Source organism: Equus przewalskii, chromosome 1 (genome assembly GCF_037783145.1).
Source record: "Equus przewalskii isolate Varuska chromosome 1, EquPr2, whole genome shotgun sequence".
Classification (NCBI taxonomy): domain Eukaryota; kingdom Metazoa; phylum Chordata; class Mammalia; order Perissodactyla; family Equidae; genus Equus; species Equus przewalskii.
The window spans coordinates 144593918-144620617 of NC_091831.1; the positions used below are offsets into that span (position 1 = coordinate 144593918).

Consider the following 26700-nt stretch of genomic DNA (forward strand, 5'->3'; position numbering starts at 1 on the left):
AACAATGGCACGGCAAGGGGTCTGTGTTTTTATGTTTCCTCTTTTTTTTTTCCCCCAAGTCGATAATATTTTGTATAAATCATAACTCAGTTTCGTGAAATAAGCCGCTGCATCTCTCTACCTTGAAAATTGAGCCACCCTAAGATCGCCACCCGCGGTAATTCTCATTGAATGCTCTGAATACAGCTTCAGATCAAACAGTTGTAATCCCCTTTCCCCCCAAAATCTAAAATCGGTGTCTAAATTATTCTCCTATACCAGCAAGACAGCTGTGACCTTGCGGTTTATTCCTTTCCTTTTCATGCATTTTTTAAAAAATTGGGTTGTTCATTTTTAAATAGAGAATACACGTACACAAGTCCAGTAGAAAGTCTCCCTCTCACTCTTCACTCGAACCACCGATTATTGCCAGTTTCCGTATCTTCCCATGACAGTCCTTGTATAAACAAACATTTACATGTGTATATAGGTATGCAAATATATTCCCCCTTTCTTTTGCATGATACAAACGACCCTTCCCTTCCTCCTCCTCTCCCCCAGAAGTCCTATAGACTTGAGGTGATAGATTTGCACTGGTAGGCAATCTGCCTTTACAGGGAAGAGTACACATACCTAGAGGGAATCTCCATCCACCCTGATCCTGTCCTTTTTCTCCCCGGGCCCTGGCTCCTGGCTGGAGAGGATGGAGAACAGTTTGGGTTGGTAAGATAGGAGAAAAGATTTCCTTACTGTGGCCATAAAAACCTTTGAATGGGAGCCTGGGCTCTGTTGGGAAGCAGCCCTATTTTGATTTCTGGTTGGAAGGGCAGCAAAGTATCCTGAGTTTGGAGTTTGGAAGAGGAACTTGACTTGGTATTCCATTTGGAGACCCTCCTCTTCCCTTATCTTATTGTCAGGATCCAATTTAAGTCACAAACCACTAAAGTTAGAAAATTCAAGCTCATTGAAGGCAGAATTGAGTCTTAGTAGGTGTGTGTTCCAAGTATACAGCTTCTCCATAAATATCTAAATAGAGGTTTCTTATGGAGTCCATAAATAAATGACCTGGCCTAGTTTGCTTTGTGGTTGCATCCTAAGTTGTATTCTTTCAACACAGAACCATGTTATTTTCATGTCAGAGAAACGGAAAACTTGGCCCAAATGAAGCTCCATCTACATCTAAAATCTCACAGAACAAAGTGCATATGTGAGTATACTGGATATTAGTCCTCTCAAGGTTGTAGACAGAGATGGGCCCAAGGCAAGAACCAGACTTAAATGAAGGCAAAACCCAGAAGGGATCAGAGCCCAGGACAGGACTAGGCATCCAAAGACGGGCAAACAGAAGTGAGGACACCCTACTCAGTACCCAGTAAGAAAAGTAAGGGATAAGGACTAGGCCTTGGGACATGCACAAATTTAGGAGGTTAAGTGCAGAAGAAAGGGTGTGTCTTGAGAAAGAGGACAACCAGAAAGTGTCATCTTAAAGAAAGTTCAGGAGAAAAAGGTTTCAAGCACAGAGGAGGTCAGCAGACTCAGGTGCTGCAAAGGAGAAAGAGGTGTAAGACAAAATCATTGGATTTGACACTTAGAAGTCCTTGTTGACTTTTAAAACCTTCCACGAGAGCAACTGGACAATGTGTATCAATAGTCAGGAAAAATAAACACTCTTTATCCCAATAATTCCGCTTTTGGGAATCTTGCCGAAGGAAATAATACTGAACTTGGAAAGGTTATCTGCATAGAGATGTTTGTTACAGATTTACTAAGAAGGGAGGAGAATGGAAATAGCCTAAATGCTCAACAAATAGAGTGTTGAACTAAGTTATATTCATTTGACAATATATTAAATAGTCATTTAAAAAGTATAAAGTCAACTTTTAAATACTATATCCAACTAAAAAGAATAAGATTCCCTTAAAGAAATGACCGATTACAGGTCTGCAGGAGGGGAAGTGCAAGTTGAGTCTGAAATATCTGGTGTGAGAAAGCAAGTAAGTGCTTAAAGATTGATGGGACTAAGTCAAAAAGACACAGAAGCCTCTTGGAGGGGTTCCTATTGGTCAAATTTGGGACAATTTGAGCATGAAAAAGAGTAATGGTGGGAATGGATTATATCACATTGAATAAAAAGGAATTTTTAAGACCATGGGGATGAGAGAGAGACAGAGAGATAGAGGGAGGAGGAGGAAGAAGGAGGAAGAAGTCTTCTTTACAGAAGAATGCCAGATAATAAATGAAGAAGAAATGACAGAATTAGAAAGTTACCATTTTGCAACCCCTAGTGTAATAACAAATGCAAGCATAGATCATCCGTGGAAGCTAAAACCACTGGGTAAAACACTGTTTGAAGCAAATAGCCAAAAGTTCTTAGGATAGTGCACCACCGCTGACCTTACACTGTGAAGTGGAGATATCTGATGGACTCCAACTCAACCAAGTAATCAAGCCCAGCATCACCAATAAAGGGACAAATGTGCACTATTGGCCTGCTGATGTGACACACTGGGGAGTCTACAACATCCCCTACATAGTGGTCTTTTCAAAAATGTTTAACCTGAATCTAATCCTGAGGAAACTATGGAAAAATCCAGAATGTGGGACATGCTACATGACAACAGCCCTGGACACTTCAAAATGTTCAATGTCATGAAAAACAAACTAGCAACAATAAAATGGGGAAATGTTCAAGATTAAAGAAGACTGAAGAAACTTAAATGCAATGCAGGAACTTTGATTAAATCTTGAATCAGGACAAAAAATATATACATAAAAGAAATTTTGTGGGAAAATGGAAAAAATTTAATATGCTCTAATAGACAATACTATTGTGGTAATGGTGTTACGGCCCACAGAAGAATTCCTTATTCTTAGGAAATGGCTGCTGAAGTATTTAGAGCTGAAGTGTCATGATATTTGCAACTTGCATCAAATGGTTAAGAAAAAAAAGAAAAAAGGATAGAGCAAATACGGCAAGATGTTTAAAAGTAGTGAATCTAGGTGAAGGGTATACAGATTTCTGCTGTACTTTCTTTGAAGTATTCTGTAGGTTTGGAATTTTTTGAAAAAGAAGTTGGAAGAAAATAAAGCTTACATAAAAATGGGGAAATTATGCAATATTAGGTAAAAAAAGACATAAAATTGTGTATACCACAATTATAGCTATATAAAATAGGAACAAGAGAAAGTATCTTTATTCATTTCAACATTTGTTAAACTCCTGCCATGTGTCAGGCTCTGCACTAAGTGATAGGAACATCCTGTTCCCCTTCAGAATCCTAATTCTACGGTGTAATGCTTAACATGCTTAACATGCAAGGCTTTGGATCTGACAAACTCCACCCAAGTCTCAGAGGAGCCTTGCTGTGATGGCCTCACCTCTGTACCCTTGGTTCCTAGTGAGCTGCCTGGCCCATGAGATGCTCAACAATGCCTGTTTCTGGGAGCCCACGCTTTGGTGGTGGAGGAAAGTGCAGATAATTACAGATAATTTAAAAGAAGAGTAAGTACAAGGTGTTATAACTCTTAAATTATAATTTAAACTCTACCTTTATGCTATTTTCTCCCCTCCTCATCTAACTTTATTTCCTACTCTTCTCCACTATGAATCCTCCATTTTTTTATGCCATGTTGGGTCTCACCTCAGTGCCTTTGCTCAGTTCATGCTGACCTCCTAGCTTGGAATGACCTTACACTTCTTTTCTTCATCTGTCCAAATCCTACCCAGCTCAGGTCTGCCTCCTCCATGAAGCCTGCCCTCTTTTGTGCAGACTTCGCTGATTCCACTCCTCTGAGCTGTCAGCAGCTTAACTTTGTACTACTTAAGCACATGTGACTTCATTTGACACCTACCATTGCAAGCATTTAACAGATTTCACAGTCTGTTCATATCCATCATCTATTTCCACTAATCCTCACACAACCATCATCATGCCCTTTGCAGATATAAGGAAAATGAGAGTCAGTGGCATTGAGTACCTTGCCCTGAGATCTGACTAAAGCCCACAACTGTTGGACTCCTGAGTCAGACACCTGCTGATTGAAGATTTGCTGCAATATGGATGCACTGGCCCATTCTTCTGGTATTTATTATCTCTATGTTTAGCTTTGCATTGTTAGTCAATTTTTTAAGCTGCATATTTTTACAATGTGCACATGTTGTTTTCTCTATTATACTTCATGAAACCAGGCACAATTTCAGATATTTCAGTATGTCCTACAGCCCTTCTCAAAAAAATCCCCAGGAGATTCGTGTTCACATTAAAGTTTGAGAAGCCGTGTCCTATAACACCAGCTAGAATATGCACAAAGCAGAAACTCAACAACTATTTTGAGACCTGTGGCCCTGAGAATCCCAGGGGATTCTCAGTTTTGCCATCATATCCTTCTCTACTCCCCCAACTTTGAGCCCCTTTACCTTTAGGGCCTCCCGTGGCTCTTTGCTCCCTCACAAGGCAGATATGAACCTAAGGATGAGGGAGACAGTGAGGCAGTGCCCCGGGGATGACGTGAGGCGAAGCTGCTACCTTCCCAGCAGAGCCAAAAGCAAATGTTGGCATCGGCTACATTTCTGGGAAGAAATTGGCTTTATTTCTAAGACAGAAATGCCTATCGCTTGAGCATTCTAGCCTCGGGAGGGTAAGGGGTTTGTGATAGACAACACTGGAACTGTTTCTAGACTTGATTTATTGACTTGTCTGTTTCTATTCTGTCACTAATCTGATTGACAATGAAACCCGGGATGTGACTTGGAATTTCTGCGTGCGTGCGCGCTGCCGTCAGGTGGGTGGGCCTGTTCGGAGCAGGTGCGTCCGTAGGTGGGAGGTGTTTGTGCAAGGGCTGTTTGTATGTGAGGAGGGCGTGAGTGGAAACGACACAGGAGATATGGGTGCCTCTACGGAGTTGATTGTGATGTGAAATGTGTCTTCCTGGATGGGGAAGCAATGTGGGTTCGAGTATGTGCGGTGCGAGCGTTTGGATGGGAGGAGGTAGGTGGGGCTCCCAGCGTAATACCCGGGAGGGGGTGGTTACAGACACGCCTTTCGGAACAGCCCCTTCTTTCGCCCTCCCTAGCTTTTTCTCCCAGGAAATCATCTCCCATTTGGGAGGCCTTGGAATAGGGGAGAGGAGGGGCGGAAAGCGCCCGAGAGCCGGGAAGTCGGGAGTCTCAGGGCTCCGCTCTCAGCGTCGCACGCGAGCTAGGAGCTGGGGAGGGGGACCAGATGCGGACAGGTGCACCCCCACAGGGGCACGCGTGACGACACGTGGAAGATTCATCCCCCGTCGAGGAATCGCATCCCCTGCCCTGGGGCTGCCCGCTTCACTTGCGAGTCCACACGGCCTGGAAGCCCGCGCCCACTCTTCTCGGCTGGGGCTGGGGGAGGTGGGCCGGGTTAGGGAGCGGAACCCCGCCCCTCCCTTGTTACTGACGAGCTCCGCCCCCTCCCGCCCGGCGGAGCCCCGCCCCCCGCCCCCGCCCCCGCCCCCCGCCCGGGCGCAGCTCTGGGCTCGCTCAATCCGGCTGGCCCCATGTTACTGAGCGGAGCTCCTCCGGCGGGCTCCGGCCCCGGGCCGCGGGCGCAGGGGAGCGCGGGGGGCGGCCCAGGGGGATCGCGCCGGGGTACCGGGGGTGCGGGAGCCGGCCCAGGAGGGGGCAGCAGTGGCGGAGTGGCCAAGTGGCTCCGGGAGCACCTGGGCTTCCGCGGGGGGGGCGGCGGCGGAGGTGGGGGCAAGCCGGCACCCCCTGAGCCAGACTACCGCCACCCTGCACCCTCCCCGGCCGCGCCCCCTGCGCCACCCCCGGACATCCTAGCTGCCTACCGGTTGCAGAGGGAGCGCGACTTCGAAGACCCCTACTCCGGGGGGTCGTCCGGCTCCGTTGCCCTAGCTACCCCTGCTGTCCCCGGTCCCACGCCGCCCCCACGCCACGGCTCGCCCCCCCACCGCCTTATTCGGGTCGAGACCCCTGGCCCCCCAGCGCCCCCTCCTGAGGAGCGGATCTCTGGACCTCCGGCCAGCAGCGACAGGGTGAGTGCAGTGCCGGGCGAGGGTGGCCAGGAGGAGAGATGGTCGGAGGTCTGGGGCTTTCAAGAGGGACAAAGGTGGCCTGGCCGGTGCCAGGCGCCTCGGTGTCACGGTTCCTGGCGCCGCGATCTTAGTCCCTGACCCCAGGGCTCGGAGCTTTCATTCACCTTTGTTCAGATTCTCCACCGACTAATCTGGGACGTGCGCCCCAAACTCTGCCTCTATCTCCTATAATCTCCCAGGACTGGTGACCCTCCCCCTCCCGGGCCCTGCTCTGCTCCCCTCATCGCAGCCTCCACCCCCGCCCCACAACCCCAGCCTAATCAGCGAGCCTTTTTCTAACGGGATTTGAGTCCCCTCCCTCCCCTAGTTTATGGCCTTTCTGCCCTCTTTAGAGCAGCAGCTCACTGCCTTTTGATCTCTGACCCCTACCCCCCAGGGCAGAGCCAGCACAAAGCTTCACTCCTCCTCCTCAGGGACCCCAAGCATCCTTGCAGGTGCTGAAGCCCTAGGAAGGAGGTGAAAGCTGGAGTTTCTCCCTATGGACACAGCAAGAGCTGGCCTTTGCCTTACCCAGTGGGACTGGAGCCTGGTGGACTGTTGTTCTCAGGAAGCCAGACAGGCAGTATGCAGTTCTTCACCAAGGATGCTGACCGGTGAGGTCCAGGCAGGCCCACTCCTGCACTCCTTTCCTTGTCCTCCCAGGTATGGGGACAGTCAGTGCTCAGAACCTGTTGCCCAGATGAGGCTAAACAGCTGAGCCCACACCTCCTCTCCCCTTGTCCCCCACCCCCACCCGGGCCCATTCTGAGGGAGACTAGAGCCTTTCGTGCATCTGCAGGCTTGGGGTAAAGAGGAGAGCTGGGAAGTCACTGGGTCTGAAAACATTCACTGTGCCTGAGAGGCCCCTGATGGGAAGCCACCCCCTGCTCAACCCCAGTTGGGCCTTATCCCTCCCTGACAGCCGAAAACCAGCCCCAGGTCCCTCTAGCCCTAAATTCTATGACTGTGTAGGCCGCCGTGGCTTTGTTGTCCCTCTCCACTCACGCCTGGGAGCTCAGCTCTGGGGCTTACTCCCCTCTCCTCAGTAGAGAACGCAGTTTTATGTAATTGGAGAGCAAAGTTGCTGTCCGAATCTGTTGGCTTCAAGGTTGAGGCTTTCAGCCGAGAAAGCACTGTAGCACCATTCTGCCCGATTTCCTGGGTAAGAGAAATGTGTCAGGGTCAGAGCAGAAGCCTCAGGAATGTGAATTATTTTTCCTCTAGTTCCTGCCATGGGGCATGGCTGCCCATGCTAGGCCTGGATCTTTAGCCTGCAGAAGGAGTCTATGCTTTCTTCTTATGTCCTTGGGCTCCTCTCCTTCCTAATTGTCCCCTGCTTTTGGGTGATGTGATGGTGCTGGTGGCAGTGAGGCAGAGGGAGTGTTAGGCCTTGTTCTTACTATCGACCAGTCTCTTCCTCTCTGACCACTACCTGTTGGCATGTGAGCCTGAGCTGTCCCTGGCCCTCCTCTCTGCAGTGTCTTGGAATGGCATAACAGGTTGCCTGCCAAGCCGTAGGCTCCTCCAGGACAAGGACCATGTCCTCCTCGTGTCTGTGTCTCCCAAGTACCTGACACAAGGCTTGACATAAAGAGGGGTGCATAAATACCTCCTGAATGGTGACTGTCCATTGCCGGGGTGACCTGAGGGTCAGAGACTCCCCTAAGTACAGCTCCCCTGTACATTTCCCCACAGAGACCCCCAGGGAAGCAGCTGCGCCCACACAACCATGCTAATACCCACACTTCTTCTCACCAAGGGCATCCGTGCATCACCCTGGGTTGGCTCTGTGATCTGCGGGCTATTCAGACCTTGGGGGCCCAGAGGTGTCTGACTCCTTTGTCAGCTACAGGGACAGTAATGAAATCCAGCAGGCTCTCCCAGGAACCATACAATCTATGGTTTCTTTAGTGAGTGTGATGAGAAAGACCCAGGATGCCATTCGAGCTGGCCCAGGGGCAGGGATGCTGTCTCTGTGGGCCCTGACCTGGGGCCTCCCACCTTTCAGAGAGAGCAGCTCCACCCCTTTAGGAGCAGAGTTTGGGGGATCCCAGAGTCTTCCCTTAAGAAGAGCCCAGACTAGGTATCTGAGCCCCTTACCCTAAACCCAACTGTTGGCGCATACCTGCAGAGCTCACACAGAATTGCCCTGGACAGTGAGCCTGCCCAGCCCCTGCCCCAGCCCTGAGGCCTTGCTGAGCCAGTGTTTCTGTTCTGTGTGACTGCTTTCTCCCTATTCCCTGTTCTCCCTCCTCCCAGACCTGAAGGTCCTCTTGGCTTGTTGCTTTTGGGTCACTTCCTGAGGTGAGATGGGAACTGAGGACCAGAACGTGCCTCAGGCTGGCCCATTTCTCTCCTGGAGTACAGTGGCTGGTGTTGGGTGGATCAGAATCCCCTGAGGAGCTGGCTCATGAGGTTTGATGAAATGGATGGGAATGATTCTGTGATGAGCCAGAGAGATTGTGGGGAAATGAGCCCAGTGAATGTGGGGGCAGGAGAGAACGGGGACTCAGACAGGACCCTGAGAGGTCCAGCGGGGTCAGGACCATTAGCCTTCTCCCCAGGCAGGGCTCTGGCTGCTGGCCCACCCTGAGACCCACTGCTGCAGTTGGCAGGGGTGCAAGCGTGGCCATCTGGGCAGGCCTGGGAGGGCAGGTGCAGGAGCAGCAGGAGCTGCGCCCTGCACTGGGCAGACAGGGCCTTGCCATCTGGCCGTAGGAAGAGCTCCCTCATGCTGGGCCCTGTCCGGCTGCCAGCCCACACACTGGCAGAGGGGCTGGCGAGCTGGGCCTTCCCTTGCTTTGCTCCCTTTCCTCAGATCTTCAACGGGAAAAAACTGGTCTAATTAGGAAAGAGGGGTGGGTATAGGAAGGGGGCCCTGATTGGATGAAGCTTTGAGCTGCCTGTGACCATCTGGACAGTGTGTCCTTTGCCTCCATCATGCCAAGATAGGCATGTGTATGTGTGTGTGTGAGAGAGGGAGAGAGACACAGAGAAAGATTGAGCGGTGACGTGAACAATAAAACAGTCAGGCACCCTGTGTGAATAGAGACTAGGGCTCTTGTTTCTAGCTCGTGGAGGGGCTTCTAGGCTTCATGAACCTCCAGAAATTGTGTGCAGATATTTGGCTGCTTGAGCATTTTTCTGGAAACAGGCTCACAGCTCTCAGATTCTCATAGGGGTTCACAGGGCCCAAAATATTAAGAACTTTTAAAAATAGATATACCTCATAGATGGTATCCACAAGGACTTGGATCCTCCAAGCCCAAATTTGGAAACAAGTGGACAGACAGGTAGGAGGAGGGGTCAAGAAGGCAGGTGGGGGCCCTCCTGGAGCCAGTGTTCATTGAGCATGTATCAGTAAGTGACACTGGCCTAGGCACCAAAAGGGACTCACCACCTGGAAGACCTAGTCCTTGCTTTTTTTTTGAGTTTGTTTGCTTATTTGCTGTAATTTTCCTTCTTAGAACCTCCATGGAGTCTGGAGGTCTAATCTGTTTATCTCACACGTGCCCTCTGCTGGAGGTTGAGGGAGGGGAAGAGAGGGGTCCAGGTCAAGGAACCTTTGTGGACTGGTTAGACCTCTTAACATTTGTGGCCTTGAGCTTGCGCTCTGTGCTGCCATCGGTGCGGCCGTTGGTGGTTGGAAGAGAGCTGAGGCCTGCAGCTGCCCTGCCATGGGATTATGTGGCAGGCCCTTCCACTCTACCCAGTGCCGCCTCCTCCTACCGCAGCACTCACTCCCTCTGGAAGACATCAGCAGCTTGTTGGCTTGGCCAGTGACTCAGTGACACCTCAGCCCTGGCGCTCCACCCATTGTTGTCCACCCTGTGGACCGTGGATGGGAGCAGCTGGCTGGGGCCTGGGGCTTGGAGGGGTCCCTGCTGCCTATTGCAGCTGCCCTCACCACAGAACCAGTGTGATATTACGTGAGAGCAGAGGGGCGCCCAGTCCCTGCATGCAGTGAGCCTGGGGCCCAGCCGTGGGGCTTCACAGCCCCTCAAGGAGCTTCACTCTTTTGGAGCTTGTTTTGTGTCTATCGCTGTGAGCTCCTGGAGGACCTAGGAATTTGGTCTTTTCGTCTTTACTAATCTAATCTAATTTACTGAGCACATACCTTGTGCCTGGTACCATTTTGAAGCAGCTAATCTGTATTAGATCCATTGATCCTTCCAACAACCGTATGAGGAAAATTCTGTTATTATCTCTGGGTTATATATAAGGAGACTGACGCATAGGAAGGTTGAGTCACATTTTCATGGTTTCACAGCTAGTAAGTCGGAGAGCCAAGGTCACAGCCAAGCAGCCTCACTCCAGACTGGCTGTCAACACCAGGCCGTGGGACCCTCCCACCTACCCAGAGGAGCATGCAGAGAGGAGGTGTTCACTAAGCATTTGTTAAAGAACATGGGAGGGGCCGGCCCTGTGGCCAAGTGGTTAAGTTTGCGCACTCCCCTTCTGCGGCCCAAGGTTTCGCTGGTTCGGATCTTGGGCGCGGACAGGGCACTGCTCGTCAGGCCAGGTTGAGGCAGCGTCCCACGTGCCACAACTGGAAGGACCTGCAACTAACATATATAACTATGTACCGGGGGGATTTGGGGAGATAAAGCGGGGGGAAAAAAAAGAACATGGGGAGGGACACTCTTAGAGAAGGAATGAGGAGCGCATTCTATGCTGCATTCACCATTTCCTGAAGGCTGAAGTTCAGCACTTGCCACCCAATCCCGAGGTGGCCATAGACACACCTTACAAGGGTCTTAAAAGGATTGGTGGCATGGATTGCATGTCTGTGATGTGTGAATGTTTTACAAGCATGGCATTGCTTTGTAATTAGAAAAGGAAAATAACAAATTTCTTTCATGTGAAGGAGTTTCCCTGGCAGATAAAATTGGGAAGGGCATTCCAGTAAGTGGGAACAGAAGGTGCAAAAAGTTCCATCTCAGGGAAGGCAAATAGCATACCATTTCCCAAACTGACAGACTTTCAGCAGAAAAGGGATTTGAAGGTTAAATACTTTGGAGAAATGCTGAATTAAACAAAATTAGACTGCTCTCTTTGCTACAGGACTTCTAAGAGCCTTTAACATGCTAAAGTGTATTTTAAATCAAAAGTAGAGGAGAGAAGATGCTGCATTTCCCAATTTTTCTGGAAAATCTATGGCAAGGCACCAAGAGTCAGGAGACCTGGGCCCCAGTCTTGTCTCTGCTGCTGACAGGCTGTGTACCCTGGGTGAGCACCTCAACTCTGAGGTTCCAATGCCTGACTAGAAGAGATTATTATCAGAGCTAACAGTTATTGAGCACTGACTCCTTGCCAGCCTCTGGGCTAAGGACTTTTACGTCCATTGTCCTCTTCGCAGCCCTATGAGGTAGGTGTTAATATCATCTCCATTCTATAGATAAAAAACCAGAGGTTTTCAGACATTAAGTGTAAACTAAAGAAATGGAGAAAAGGGCAGTGGTAGACTTTGGGGACCTTGCAGAGCCAAAATCCTGTGACATGTGCCCCCCTTTGCTCCCCCTGGACTTGCAAGCCCCGTGGGTAGGGTCAAGAACTCATAGCAGAGCCCAGCAGCAGAGTGGAAGGTGAACCAGATGCGGGCCTGCCAGCCGCCTCAGGAAAGGCTTGGGCAGGCGGAGAGTCAGAACAGGACAGCTGCTCTGGGAGGGGCACTGCCCAACTGGAGCCGGCACCAGAGCAGGTCCTGGAGGCACCCTGCTGGATGGCGGGAGGGGGGACATCTGGTTGACCGGAGGTGTCGGGGCAAGGAGGCCCTCCAAGCAGCAGCTGCTTACCTACTAGTCTAGAAATACTTCAGCATTTCAGCAGTGTTCTGACTCTACCAGAGGGTTTGCCTAAATATCAGCCCTGGTTTTAGGTGCCTTTCCTGCCAGCTTCTCCCTTCTGCCCTTGAACTGGAGGCTTTGATCCCTATTCAAATGTCGATTCTCCTGACAGCCTGCTCCTACAGTGGCCACTGGTCAGTCAGAGTTAGGATGAATGGGGATCTGAGAGTCTGAGTCCTTCCAGAAGATGGAATTAGGGGAGAAGGAGGCCTTTTGAGCATCCAGTAGATGTTCGTTGAGCACCTGCTCTATGCCAGGCCCTGAGATGGATGCGGTATACATCAGTGAGCACATCAGAGTCTGGTGAAGGGCCCACACACAAAATACATCCGGTAGGGCAAAGGTGTCAGAAGCCTACAGGGGCAGCTTTCCCCACTGGGCAGTTTGGCCTCCTCACATGACCTAGAAGCCACTGGGAAAGCAGGCCTGGCCTCTGACGGGGTCCTCTGTGCCTAGGGCAGGTGTCCATGCTGCCAGCCTTCCCAGCAGACATCTGCTTCTGCTCCCCACTCCCAGCCCCGTGGGTGGCTCCCCTCAGTGCCCCAGCCCAGGGTGGGGGGCCAGGGCTTCCTGGAACAGGGTGTGGAGCCAGGAATGGAACAGAGGAGCCATTGAGCTGCCCACAGAGCTGCCACCTGGGTGCCCACAGGCACCGCGGGCTGGCACTGGGAGGCCCATGCCAGCCTGGGAGAGGTCGTGGCTCTAGGCACTGGCCCAGGACTCTAGTGAGAAGGGTGCTGCATGCAGCTTTGACCAGGCATGGTCAGGGAAGTGCTGGGGGGCTCCCTGGGGTTGGGGGGTGGCCAGGGCTTGGGCCAGGCACTTCTGCCACTGAGCAGTTTCTGGGGCCTAAATCCCTCGATATGACCCCCTACCCCACCCAGATTCATGCTTCCTCCCTCTTCTGAATTAACAAGGAAAAGTGCTTCCTTTGTCCATTCTTCCGGTTTTATGTGAACTAATTTAACAAATATTTACTGAGCACTTTCAGGCACTGGGAATTTAGCAGTAAACATGGTTCCTGCTCTCAGGAAGCTTACAGTCTGCGGGAAGATAGATAATAAAACAAGTATTTACTACATAAAGTGATGACAGCCCAGCACAAAGGCACCCAACCAGACCCAGGGAGAGAATGGAAAGGCTTTCTGAAGAAAGAAAATAATCTGATCCAGGCAGAGGGAAAGCCTTTGAGGTGAGAAAGAGAGCGTAGAACTTTCAAGTAACAAAGTGATTCAAGGTGGGTAGAGAGAAACCAAAGAGGAAAGTGGAATTTTAAATCCCTTTCACTTTGGACTTTTTCTTATAGGCACTGGAAAGCCATTGCAAGGTTTAAGGATAGCCTGTCTGTTGATTAAGTTACTGTCTAGTAGCTGCCACATATGAGTGTGAGGCTGGATGCCCACTGGGCTGGGTACCCAATGGGCTGGCTCCAGAGCCCCCTTGGTCAAGTGGGTGGGCCTGTGGGTGCCACTTGGCCTGGGAGGAGGCAGCTTGCTGTGGGAGTGGATTTCTTTTCTCTGCTTCCTGGAGGAAGGTGGACTAGGGGTAGAGGGCTCCAAGGGGACATAGGTAGTGATCTAGTAGAAACCTTTTTCTGGTGCCTGCCGTGAGTGGGTGTTTATTGGAGCCAGAGAGACAAAAATGGCAAAGAGCTCAAGGCTAATGGATGATCTGATGGTGGGGCTGGGATGATCTGAGACGTGGTCTTTTCAGAAGCAGACAGACATTCAAGGTAGGTAAAGGAGCTGGGTGGCTTGCCTGGAACAAGGTGGGAGCTGAAGAACTGAAGGATGAGGTGGTAGGAGCCATTGGGACATGCTTCAGAGACCCCTAGAGGGGCTTGCAGGGGTCCAAGGAACATGCAGAAGGGGTCTCTGGGGTGAGAAAGTTCCTTTCTCCATCGCTGCCTTGCTAAGGGTCCCAGATCCTCTAGCCCAGGACAGGTTTGTCACCCCCAGAGCCTCCCTGCCCAGCTGCCTCCCACAGTCCTGATCTGGTCCAGTACCAAAGCCTAGACTGAGAATGGGGCAGAAGCAGGAGCAGCCCCTCCCCACACCACAGGCCCTGGGGCCACCTCTTGTCAACATCTGTCAACCCAGTATGCAATGCTCCCCTGGAGGTGCTGGCAGCCCTGGGTGGGCTGGGCCCTGTCTCTGCCTCAGCTGGTCCCTGCCCCACCCCCCCAGGAGCCTGTGCCCAGCTTAGAGAAAGGCTCTATTGTCCTCAGCTGCGCCCTGCCCTGAGCACCCTGAGTTCCTCTGCTGGGTGTGCAGTTTGCAGTCTGCTCTGCTTTGACTGGGAACAGGGACAGAGGGGTGGCCATGAGCCACCTTTGTGGGAGAAAGGGCAGCGTGGGATGTGGAGGGCCAAGGCGAGGCCTTTCCAGTTCCTGCCCTTCAGGAGCCCAGGGGAGTTCAGCAGAGCCCAAATCCTGGCTTTCCTCAGGGCTGTCCTAAGGTGGTCTGTTTCCCAGGATGGCCAAGATGCCCACTCGTGGCAGGTTGGCAGCATGATTTTGCACAAAGGGCACAGGTTGCAATCCTGGTTCCTCCACTTCTGCTGAATGGTCTTGGGCATGTTGTTCCCTACCTGCCCTCAGCCTCCACCTCCTTAAAATGGGGATAATAATAACCACATGATGTTGTGATGGCTGTTGAGAGGATAAACCGGCAGAACCGTGGCATAAAGTGAGTACTCAGTCTTTCCATCCTCGGTGGTCAGCAAATATTTATTTGTTCAGCATCTGTGAACACACTGGTAGGCAGGAACCAAGCTAATTTCCAAGTTGCCTACTGTTCCCTGCTTGCTCTTTGAACTCTTCCAACACCTCTGTAATCAGTTCTCAGAATAAATTGCCTCTGTTGAACCACCTGGTGTAGGCTCTTGTCCTGCCTGCACCCTGGCTGGGGCAGGCATTATGGCCCAGAGCCTCATCCTGGCCATTTAGCCTAGGAAATGGCCCAGAGACTCAAAATTAACAGAAAAGAAAGATTTACCCCTCTGTTGGCAGCCTAGTAGGGGACACCTGCAAAGGAAGAGCCGAGTTTGTCCCCATCTAAGCTTAGAGCCTACCCTTGGGTACCTGGGGCTCCAGTCTAAGGCAGCCTGCCCAGGACTCTTGCTCCCATGGGCAGGGCATCTGGGGAAAAGCAGAGCTGTCTTTCAGATGTCTGAAGCCTGCTCTCCTCACTCTCTTCCCATAGTTGGCAATCCTAGAAGACTATGCGGACCCGTTCGATGTTCAGGAGACTGGTGAAGGCCCAGCAGGAGCTTCAGGAGCCCCAGAGAAGGTCCCCGAAAATGATGGTTACATGGAGCCCTATGAGGCACAAAAGATGATGGCCGGTGAGTGATGGATTTGGGGGTGAGGGGTTTGAGGGGTTGATCCCTGAGGCCTGGGTATCTGCAGAACAGGCTGTGAGACTCACAAGTCTAAGAACTGATTCTTTGGTCCCTAGAAAATATGAGGAAGGCCTTTGCTGGGTCCTTGGGGAGGGTGGCCACTGCCTTCGAGATAGTCATTTTGGAGAAGGAGCTGTAACTTGTGGTGAGTAAGATCCAAGGCAGTAGAGAAGGCCACACAACCAAAGGTCAGACAGATAGAAGCATTTGAGATAGTCAGGAAGGGCAAGATAGTGGTATGGGCTGAGGGTCATTGATGACCAAAAGAGAATCACTAGCTTTAGGGAAGATGGTGAGTTTGAAATAATTGATGTCAAAATGAAACATCTTTATGGTTACTGGAAACACATGACTAGAAATGCAGATGCAGTACACATGAGATTGGGCAAGTAGTTCAAGGAGTGAGGGCAGGGAGAAATGAATAAGACCTAGTCCTGGGAACAGAGGTCAAGAAAGGATCCAGGGAGAGAGACCAAACAGGGTGATCAGAGAGGAGGATGGGGTGAGTCAGTCTAAGGCAAGGCCCCAAGGCAGGATGAGAGGAAGTTTCGTTCAGAGACAAATAAGCTTAGTGCTGGGCATACAGGGGAGCCAAGATGAGAGAGGCCAAGAGGGGCAGTGAAGGGCCTTGAAGGCTGGAATGAGGCATTTGGACTTGCTCCAAAAGGAGGAGGGGAGCCATTATGGATTCTTGAGCAAGAAAGGAACAGGATGAACATGGCTTTTCAAGAGGATTGCTGAGGCTTTGGTGTACAGAACAGACTAGAAGAACTGAGCATCAGAAAGATGAGTTAGCAGGCTATTGTGGAAACTGTTGAGGCTTTAAGGAACCAATAATTAACACCTCTTTCTTCCCCTCCTGAGCTTAGAAATAATTGAGAGATAAGATTAAGGAAACAGATGGAGATAACAATGTCAACTTTTATTACTGATAAAGTTGATTGGAGAACATTACTTAATTATGTCACCATAATAGGCTTCTTAATATTTTGCCACAGAATTAAACTTGCCCACTCAGGCTTGGGCAACACAGGACAGCTGTAGGCCCCTGCATGGGGGCAGGATGAGAAAGAACCAGAATGTTCTCTCTCTGCAAGAAGGCAGATCTGAGAAAGAGAGCGAGCATCCACTGGCTGATCAGATAAGCTGCTCTCCCTCCTTGGGAGAGTTGGGGGGGGTGGGGTGCAGAGAGTGGTCAGGAGTGTTAGTCTATGGAGTCCATGAAATGGAGGTTCACCCTAGCAGTAATCTAGACGTGGGGAGATGAGGGTGAGAGTCATCAGGTATTGGCAATGAACAGATAGGATTCAGAGAATGACGGAGGCCAGGACCAAGGAGAGCAGTATAGTGGACAGAAATGGAGAAAGTGAGAGGATGGCTACTGTATTCAGATCAGAGTGGGGTGGACCCCTAGGAGGTCCACAAGTGCCCTGGAATTGTACGTGAAAAGTTGCACATTTTTCTGGGGAATGGCTCCGTAGCTTTTATCAGATTTTCTCTGGAGTCAATGATCCTAAAAAGAGAATCACAGAACAGACTAGAAGAACTTTTAGGGGAAGTGGTGAGTTTGAAACATCAAGGTGAAACATCTTTATGGCAATTGGAAACGTATAGATGCAAAGGGTGTCATGAGCCTGGGCAAGTAGTTCAAGGAGTGAGGGCAGGGAAGAATGAGTAAGACTTGGCCCTGGGGAATAGAGACCAAGAGAAGATGTGGGGAAAGACACCAAATGGGGCGATCAGAGAGGAGTACAGTCCCTGAAAATGACTTGTCAAAGGGGAAAGTTTCAAGGAGAGGGGGTGGTCGGCAGAATCTGAGCAACAAAGAAGGATTTTCTGATTGTGAAATGATATCACTTGGGACACAAGAAAATAAATGGAGCTGGGTATCAAGGAGGAGATGGACTAGGAGAGCCCCCTGCCTCAGTTTCCCAAATATGTGAGCCTCTACTCTGCAGCCCTCGCAGGATCTTTCTTCTGTCTTTTACTCTGGTGCCTCTCTGCCCCTGCTTCTTTTGGGTGCCATGCTTTTGGAACTCCAGAGGTGTTTTGAGGGTGAGGGACCCCAGGTGTGTGGCCACTGGGCTCCCCCCAGAGCCGACAGCATCTCCCCTGAGGGAGGCTTGGCTCGTTGCTAGGGAGCACTGCCGGAGGAGCTGAGCCAGGCAGCCAGCACTGCTCTCACACTCCCCCTCCTGCATTGCTCTGGCAGAGATCCGGGGCTCCAAGGAGCCAGCAGCTCAGCCCCTGCCTCTGTACGACACACCCTATGAGCCAGAGGAGGAGGGGGCCACCCCGGAGGGTGAGGGGGCCCCCTGGCCCCGGGAGTCCCGCCTGCCCGAGGATGACGAGAGGCCCCCTGAGGAGTATGACCAGCCCTGGGAGTGGAAGAAGGAGAGGATTTCCAAAGCCTTCGCAGGTGAGTCCTGGGTGTAAAGGGCAGGTCTGCTGGGCCTCTGAGCAGCAGGCTCAGGGGAGTGGAAGGAGTGGACCCCAGGGGCCAGGGAGGCCCAGGAGCTGGGCTCAAGGGAAGCAGAGTTGAGTCTGCACCATGGAGAGTGGTGAGTTGGGTGGTGTGGACGCAGCACTGTGTGCGGATCAGGGAATGGGCATGGGAGAAGGATGAAGGCATCTCCCTGCATCACCACCTCTATGAGGCCACGAGGATTGGGCCTTTTGGGAGGCTGGGTACATTTAAAAATAAAGACATTCCAAACAAAATGATAAAACTTGTGGCATATGTTAAATACTTACACGTAACAAAAGGGGGCATTTAACACTCCCGACAATGAAAATAACTGTGTGTGTAACCTTTAGAGACACCAGCCCTGAATTAAAGGGCTTTGTCTCCCAGTGTTGTGCTGTGCCAGACCAGACGTGCCTAGCCCCAGGGGGATTTCTGAGGCGCAGGAACCAGTAGGGAGAGGGAGGCTGTGAGGTCTCCTTTGCTGAATGAGGATCAGGTTTCTCCTGTACCAAACACCCCAATGTCCATCCCAGGCCTGGGATGGAGGGGTATGTGTTGGTGGTCTGAGTGGGTGGCACAAGAGCCTGGAATACGGAGATGGCTTTAGCTCCTGGATCCTGGATTCAGTGAGAATATAAAGGACTTAAATGCCATTAGACGTCATTCTCGCTTCCATGTGCCTCTCACCCCTCCGTGGGCAAGGGGCTCACCCTGGAGCTGGACTCAGCTCTCTGCTCTGTCCTCCCCACTCTGGCAGCCAGACTGGGAAACCACAGGTTTCTAATTTGCTTCCTGTAAAGCGTGCACCATTGAGGATGGGCCGTTTATCTCCAGAAGTCTCCTTGGAGAATCAATACTGTTTGGCTTGCTTAATGGGAAAATCTATGCTCGTCATTAGGAAACCTCGTTAGCAGTCCTGCAGCTGCCAGTGGCATCACTCTTCTAATTGTCAAGGCTCAGGATTAGGGTGTGAGGGCTAAATTTCAATAAAACATCTGCCCCACATCTGAGTAGTCCTGACAGCCTGAAGCCGGGCTGGCTCAGTCTCACAGGGAAAAGGAGGAAGGGAGGCAAGGCTAGGGGTGCCAGGAGGCTGTGGGAACCTGGGTGTGGTGCCAGGAGGTGTGGGCAGCTCCTTGTCCCTCTTTTCCTCCTTTCCTGGTCCCTTTGGGTCCTGGAGGCTTGGGAGAGGTCAAATGAAGGGGACCTGCAGGGCTGGCAGAGCAAGACCTGTGTGCCTGAGCTGTTTCCTGCTGTTTGCCACCTGAGCCTCCACCCTTTGACCAGGCCAGCCTGGTGTGGTCAGTATGGCTCCACTCAGCCCTCTGAGGGTCCTGTTCCTCCCTCAGAAGCCACCCCTGCCTCTGCTCTGACCCTCCTCCTTTCTAGGCTGTCCTGTGTCCTGGCTCTGGGTTTTGGTGTCTCAACCTCTGCCTCTCTCTGTCTCTGTCTCTGTTTCTGTCCCTGTCTGTCTCTCTTCTCCCTGCTGCTTCTGGCTCCAGTTGACATTAAGGTCATCAAAGACCTACCTTGGCCTCCGCCTGTGGGACAGCTGGACAGCAGCCCCTCCCTGCCCGACGGGGACAGGGACATCTCCGGTCCAGCCTCACCCCTCCCCGAGCCCAGCCTGGAGGATGGCAGCGGTGGGTCCTGTGGGGGCTTCTGGCCAGGGTGACGTGTCCTTTCACCCCTCAGGCCCTGTGGGCTTGGCTTGGAGGAGCTGAGAGGTGGGGTGTGCTTTGGAGAATCCAGGAAGGAGCCCTCTCATCCTGGAGGAAGAGCGAAGGGGCAGAGCACACGTTCCTCCCTCCCCCAAAGGTGTGGGGAAGGTGTCTCCTCAGGGAGGCCCCTTCCAAATACGACCGTCCCCACCATGCCACAAAAATCCACTACTTTAAATTCACTCATTTGGGTAGAGCTTCGCCTGACCAGATCCCTCATCAATGCAAATAACTCCTGAGGTGGGGCGATGCCAGCACAGGAAGTGTCCAACTCCTTAGAGTACAGGAAAGGATCCGATCCTTGCATCTGGTGACTGAAAGATAACAAGGGCTTGAAAGTGCTACAAGGAGGAAAAAAGAGCCCAAACGGGGAGAAAGAAGGCACGGAACACTTCCTCTATGTTCAGTTTTACCCAGAATGGGCAGCCACGGGTGTGTGCGTGGGTCTGTGAATGTGTACACAGGTGTGAGCCCCTGCTTGTACATCTGTGCCTGAGTGTGAGTGGGTGTTTTGTACATACAGGATGAAGGAGGGTGTCTGTCACCTGTGCCCCTGTGGCCCCCGGCTTCAGCCCTGCCTTGTGCAGGCTCAGCGGTCAGGCCTGCCCTGGTTTTGGAGGGCAGAGCTGCCTCGACTGGGCTCCTGTGGGTGGGGGAGGGGACCCTGTGGGCAGCGACCTTGGGGTGGGGGAGGGGCGGGCCGGCTGGTGGCTTTGGGCAGGATTAGCCTGTCAGGATGGCACCAAGGAGAATCGGATAATTGTTCTCAGATCGATAAGTCATTTCTACAGAATGGCTTGGCAGGGTGATTTGGAGAACGGTAATGAACTCTGAGGAGGAGAAAGAAACAATATTATCAGCACTGAAGCCACCCTGAGGGGGATGGAATAGAGGAAGGCAGTCAGTGGCTCCAGAGGGAGAAGCTTAAGTGGTTTCTCACGTTGCTCCTCTCCCCTCTCCTCCCACAGTGTGGGGACTGGGAGGCCTTGTGTGGCACAGCAGAGCTAAACCCTACCCTGACCCCCACCTGGACTGGGGGATGGATCCAGGATTCTGTCCCCAGAGCCAGTCAGGCCCATAGCATGCCCCGCCTTTCCAGAACATTCTTCGACCCCTTCCCGTAGGAAATGGGGGTGGGGCACTGGCTATTCTACAGGGCTCTACCACTAGGGTCCTCAGAGTCTATGACTGGTATGTTCCCCACAGCCCAGTTTGAAGGATCTGAGAAGAGCTGCCTGTCACCTGGCCGGGAGGAGAAGGGGCGGCTACCTCCCCGACTCTCTACAGGGAACCCCAAGTCAGCCAAGCCCCTAAGCATGGAGCCCAGCAGCCCCCTGGGGGAGTGGACAGACCCAGCACTGCCTCTGGAAAACCAGGTGTGAGTGTCTGTGTCCGGCTGGGGACTCTCCCCTCCCTTCCCCTCCTGGCACTGGCTTGCCTGCAGGGGACATCCAGAATGGGTGGGCCTGGATGGCAAGGGACCCAGCAGAGATGCCCCCCTTCCTCTCTCTCATCCTCAGCTGGTACCACGGGGCCATCAGTCGAACAGATGCCGAGAACCTGCTCCGGCTGTGCAAAGAGGCCAGCTACCTGGTGCGCAACAGTGAGACCAGCAAAAATGACTTCTCCTTGTCCCTCAAGTGAGTGGGGGCGGCCCAGCTGCTGGCTTTAGGCAGGATGAGAATATCAGGATGGCACCAAGGGGAACTGGTGGGAGGACAACCAGCAGGACAGGAGGAGACTCCAATATTACCCCCAAGTCCAGCCAAGCTGGGGAGAATCCCAACCCCCGTGAACATTTGCCGACTGGGTCAGGCCTGGGGATCAGGAGAGGTCTGAGGCTCAGTGCCTGCTCTCCGGGAGCTCAGTCTATTGGAAGAAACAGTCGAGCTACAGCATCCAGCTCAGAAGGATTCTGTCACTCACTAGCTATGTGGCCTGGGGCCCCCATAACCTCTCTGGGCCTCAGTTTCCTTACTTACAAAATGGGGGAGTAATGATATCTACCTTATAGGGAAGGACTAAATGAAATAATGTATGGGAAGCACCTAGTATGGTGCTAAGTGCTCAATAAATTATCACCATCCTTATTATTAAAGAAAGTCTGAGATGTTCTAGAAGCACAGGCAAGGAGATGGGAACTTTGCCCGAGGGAGTCTACAGGGTAAGATGGACGCTGGGTCCTGGGAGGAGGGTGGAGCAGTGGACACAAAGCTATTCTTGTTCATCCTGAAGAAGCGGGCAGGAGGTCTGGGTGCTAGTGGCTGACAACTGAGCTTAAAGGGTCATGGAAGAGGAAGGGGAGGCAGGGCCCTCGCCTCCCATCAGCAGTCCTCCCCGGGAGCAGATATCCATAGCGCAGCATCAGCCTTGCTCACTCTCCTGGCAGGATGGCCAGTCCTCTCCTTGGCGCCCGGGAGTTCTGTCTGCACCCCGGGTAGCAGCCTGTCAGAGTGGTATGTCCATTCACATCCCCCCATCACTCCTGGGGCAGCTGTACCACTTCCTACCACATTTTCTGGGGCATTACAGTGCAGGTATACCCCTACTTCAAATCCAATATATGGACATTTGGGACTAAACAGGTACATATGAGGCTAATTATTCAACTTCACTGAAAGTTAATAGGAAAACGCCAGACTCTAGTCAGATGAACGGAGTTTTATTCTTGGGTTTAATCAAACTAGCTATGTGGCCCTAGGCAAATCACTTAACCTCCCTGGGCCTCAGTTTCTCCCTTTGCAGCATGTGTTGATGGATGCCTCTTCTGCCAGCTCTCTGGGAGTCTGAGAATTATCATAAAATCAAAGGAGCATTTAGGAAGAATTCATTTGTCAAAAATTTGATTTCTGTAACTTCAGGAATGTATGTTGCTTTAAAAATTCTAGTTAAGATTCTTAGAGCATCTACAATGTGACAAGCAGCATACATACCATCTCCAAACGAGCTACTATCCTGCAAGATCAATCTCTTTTTTTATAGACAGAAAATAGATTCAAAGAGATACATGACTTGCTTAAGCCTACCAGCTAATAAAGAGCCAAAAGCAGGATTTGAACCCAGCTCAGTCTGACTCCGAGAATCACACTGTTCTATTGCGTAGTTCCACCCTTCTTCAAGCCTGCTGTGGTGTAAGGCAAAGGCAGACGTCAGGGGTCTGGCACCCTCAGCAGAGGAGGGCTCCTGGGCCCTGCCTTAGCCTGGGGAGTCGAATCAGGAGGCAGGCCTGGACTCTGCTCCAGCCCAGGCTGATCCAGCCCCGCCAGCGTCTGTCTGCCAGGGCCTCATTTGCATATAAATGGCTTCTCTGAAATACAATTATGGTTTCTCTTCTTTCTGTAAAGGAAGGACTTTCACTGGTAATTAAACAGCTTCCTCCAAAAGCCATGCCAGCCCTGGCCCTGCAGCCCAGAGAGTCCCCCCCGGCTCCCTGAGGGTCAAGCAAGGGCTCTGCTGTGTCCTAATGGACCCTTGGGACTTTGTCCCAGGAGGTGGGTGATCTAGACAGAGGCTGAGCTCTCAGCTTCCAGCTCAGTTCTCTGGCCACTTGTTGCCCTTCTTGGCCAGATCTGTCCCTCAGGGAGAAAGTATAATGCACAGTTTTCAGGAGAGGTGATTCCCTCAAGTAGCCTGTGGGGAGGGGGCTGTCCCTAAAGTGTGAGAGGGCCGGCAAGGCAGGCCCATGCCGCCACCCATAGCCTTGGGCCTGCGCCTTGGCTTAGGGTAGACAGGGGAGGGTGACCACTCACTGCTTCCCCTCTCTACTGCCCTCAGGGGCTGTCCGTTTTCCCCAGGTCCTTGGCTCCTTTCCCCGGGGCCTGTATGGTCACTGTCAGCCTCAGCGGTTATCTCAGACCTGCAGATGAAGGATGGCTCCACACCCTGACACACACACCCAGTCCTGGGGCCCCAGCAGGCTTTGGGGCACCATACGCTGGGGGGGAGGGGAGGGGACAGATTTAAGGGCCTGCTTTTTCCTCCCATCCCTTTCCTCTCTTCAGTCACCCCACTCTCTGCTTTCTCACTTGTGGGCCTAGGGAAATGGGTCCAGTCAGAGCCCTCTTTGTGGCAAGGGCGAGGCAAGTGAGGAGGTTGGCCAGCCTCACCTCTCAAGGGTGGGGGCCTCCGCATCGTGACCTACTTCCCACACCAGCTTCTGAGCCCTGTCCTTGACCAGCAGAGACAAACACCAGGCTTCAGGGCTCCCTGAAGCATGGCTTCCTCCTTGCCTGTGGGTGAGTTTCAGACCTGGGCTTGGCAGACGAGGCCTATAGTAGTTGGACAAATGTTCTTGCTGGAGCCCCCCCTCAGTGCTCTCCCTCTAAGCCTGAGGACGCCCAGCCATCTGGGAGCTGGCCAGAGCTCTGAGCAGTGGAGTCCTCGCCTTGTGGGCAGGGCCAGGCAGTAATGCTGATTTCCCGGATTGTGGCAGGGAGATGGGAGAGGCAGTGGAGCGAGTCCTCTTGGAGGGAGGGAATGGAACTGCAGCCTCACCAATGATGTCATCCCAGGCTGAAGGGCTGGATAGATGTGCTGGGGGCTTGGCCCAAGGCCCAGTTAGCGGGAGGGTGAAGGGATGTCCCCAGGATGAGGGAGCTGAGCATCCCCAGATTTGGGGGGGGACTTCCAGAGCAGCTCTTTCCCCAGTCTCTGCAAAAGAAAGCCCCAACCAAGATTCACTTGGTTGTCACATCTGTCCACCCACTGTCCTGCCAAGGGTGTCTGTGTCTCCACATGAGTCACCATAGGTGTCCTCCCCCATAGCTCAGGGAGTGGGAGGGTAAACCGGCCCTGGCCACATAGGCTGGAAGGCAGGGGTGCCTGGATCCCAGGGTTTGGGGTGGGGGTGGGGGCTGCTGGTCACTCCGGTCTCCACCTGCACACACCCTGTATACTCACTGCACACGCATTCTTGGCACACCCGTTGCTCTTACCACAAAGCCAATGCCGACTGCTACCTACTCATAAAATCCCGTCCGCCCGCTCCCTGCTTTCTGGACTGACGTCCACCTTCCGTAGTTGCCTCCACTCTCAGCTGGCTTGGAACAACCACATTTGCTGTGGGGTAGGGAGGGGAGGGGCTCTGGAGAAGGCCACCACTCACCAGGGTCTCCTCTCCTCTTCCCAGGAGCAGTCAGGGCTTCATGCACATGAAGCTGTCCCGGACCAAGGAACACAAGTACGTGCTGGGCCAGAACAGCCCGCCCTTCAGCAGCGTCCCTGAAATCGTGCACCACTACGCCAGCCGCAAACTGCCCATTAAGGGGGCCGAGCACATGTCCCTGCTCTACCCCGTGGCCATCCGGACTCTGTAGATGTGAGGCCCGGGCACTGTGACAGATCAGGACCCAGCCCTATGCCCGTCCCCAGCCTGAGGACTGTGGCCCTTCCCGGGGACATGATCTCCCAAACGTTTTGTCCCCTCTCCCTGGGATGACTGGAGTTGGAGATTCCTTAATTTATTCTAAAAGGGAAGGGCTCCTGGCACCTTGGAGTAAGAGGTTGTCTGGAGCTGCGGATAGAGGAATCCCTGGGGAGAAAGAGCCCCTGGAGGAAGGGGCATCAGAACCGCTGGTCTCCTGAGGAGTTTAAGCTCGGCAGCTGCAGCCCCTTTCCGCCCCTAGGGCAGAGGTGGCGACCCCCTTCCCATCACCCTCTCCCCCCGGGTCAGTGCAGGGTGGAGCCGGACGCGGGCCCGCGGGGCTCCCTGAGCATCTCGGCACCTACCCCCGCATCCCCGCGGCGGGCTCCGCCCAGAGTTCGGTGCGGTGCTTGGGGAAGGCAGACCCCTGGGACAGAGACGGCACTGGGGTTGGGGAGAGGAGGGGGAGGTCCGAGCCGGAGGGAACTTGTGCAGGCCCGGGGCCGCCCCGGCTCCCGGCCAGAGGCAATAAATAAACCCCGTCCTGCCAGGCACAGCCGCGTCCGCGCCTCCAGCACCGCCCCCGGCCTGCCAGGGGAGGGAGCGGCGAAGCGAGCACAGATTCTGTTTATAAGTCAGCTCGGGAGCAGGCACAGGCCGGCTGCGAAAAGCACTTTCGAAGCATCAAGTTCCTTCCTTTGACGAGATGTCACAACATCCCCCGCCGCCCCCGCCCTGGCTGGGGGACCCGGAGCCGGTCGGCCGCGCGCGCCCCCTCCCCGCGGCGCAGAGGAGCGCGGCGCCCCAGAGCGTCTCGGATTTCCTGCCAGCAGCCATGTGTCGGGGAGGAGGGGGCCGCGGAGAGACAAAGAGGCAGCACGCCAGGCAGGGGAGCGGGGCGGCCCTGCCACGCGGAAGCCGCGCGCCGACCGCGTTTCCCTTCTAGAGGAAGGGGGCCTGCCGCGCCTCCCTCCGTCCCTGGCGGATGCGTCCGGCCCCGGAGCCCTGCAGCCTACCGCCCCGGCCCGCACCTCCCTCCCGGCGGCAGCTTCCGGCTCGCGGCCGAACCTGGCGGGGCCGTCCGCGCGCGCCCCCTGCGGGCCGGGCATCTAAGCGCTGGCCCAGGCGCGGGGCCACACCCGCCCGCTGCCCTGGCGGCGCCCCTGCCCGCGCCCACAGCTGGAACCAGCCGAGGCCTGGGGCCCAGCGCCCGGGATGCCCACGGGGCTGCCAGGCGGAGCTGCTGTCCAACCACTCCAGGCCCGCCCTCCCGCTCCCATGGGCAAGGGGAACAGCAACTCCCCGACTGCTGAACACACACTCTGGGGGCACTGCTGCCCGGGGGGGGGGGGGGGGGGGGGGGGGGGGGGGCAGTCTGAGGACCGCCTCCAGAACCCACATCTGCAACTCCCAAGTGTGAAACATGGGACTCTGGATTTTCTAATCCAATCGCTATTTTATCGAAATGGAGGATATGTGATCTGACAAATGTAAGAAATTCCCTCATAGAGGGTTGCCCTATCTTGAAGTAGACTTGGAGGGCATTCAGTCATTTTGCAGCTGAGAAAACAGAGGCCCAAAGAGGTTAGGTAATGTGCTCATCTGTCTCCTCGTTGTCATCTCCCCACCTGGAAGGCCATGTAGGCACAGGTGCTCAACTGTCCCGTTGCTCAGAGAAAGGCTGGGAGAGCTGCAGTCCTGGGGCAAGCCAGGGAAACTCTGGCTCCCTGTAGGTTCCTGCTGTGTCCCCACCTCCACTCCCCTTTGTCCCAGCCCACCTTCTCTCTCTGCCCCTCCTGATCAGGCTTCAGAAGCCCCACACTAGCCACCCTGAGAGGCTCTCTGTCAGGAGGGGTG

General features: G+C 53.3%; 2 protein-coding genes across 11 annotated transcripts in view; one reads left to right on the forward strand and one right to left on the reverse strand.

The window, feature by feature from the left end:
• Positions 1-4780: 4780 nt before the first annotated feature.
• SHF (Src homology 2 domain containing F) lies at positions 4781-25397 on the forward strand. Of its 10 annotated transcripts, none has more exons than XM_008524846.2 (7): positions 4781-4967; positions 15095-15236; positions 17506-17712; positions 19263-19403; positions 20688-20859; positions 21002-21121; positions 24610-25397. In XM_008524846.2, the coding sequence occupies exons 1-7, from the start codon at positions 4923-4925 to the stop codon at positions 24794-24796; spliced, it is 1014 nt and encodes a 337-aa protein (XP_008523068.1). In that variant the 5' UTR covers positions 4781-4922; the 3' UTR covers positions 24797-25397. The 10 variants fall into 10 exon arrangements, with proteins under 10 accessions (XP_008523068.1, XP_070437595.1, XP_070437630.1 ...); XM_070581454.1 differs by lacking the exon at positions 4781-4967 and adding an exon at positions 5491-6006; XM_070581513.1 differs by lacking the exon at positions 4781-4967 and adding an exon at positions 8518-13083.
• The window catches only part of DUOX1 (dual oxidase 1), a 36331-nt gene continuing 31757 nt past the window's right edge, over positions 22127-26700 (reverse strand). Inside the window, exon 35 of the mRNA XM_070581414.1 lies at positions 22127-24131. The gene's annotated coding sequence lies outside the window, so the exon portion shown is untranslated. The remainder of the gene's footprint in view (positions 24132-26700) is intronic.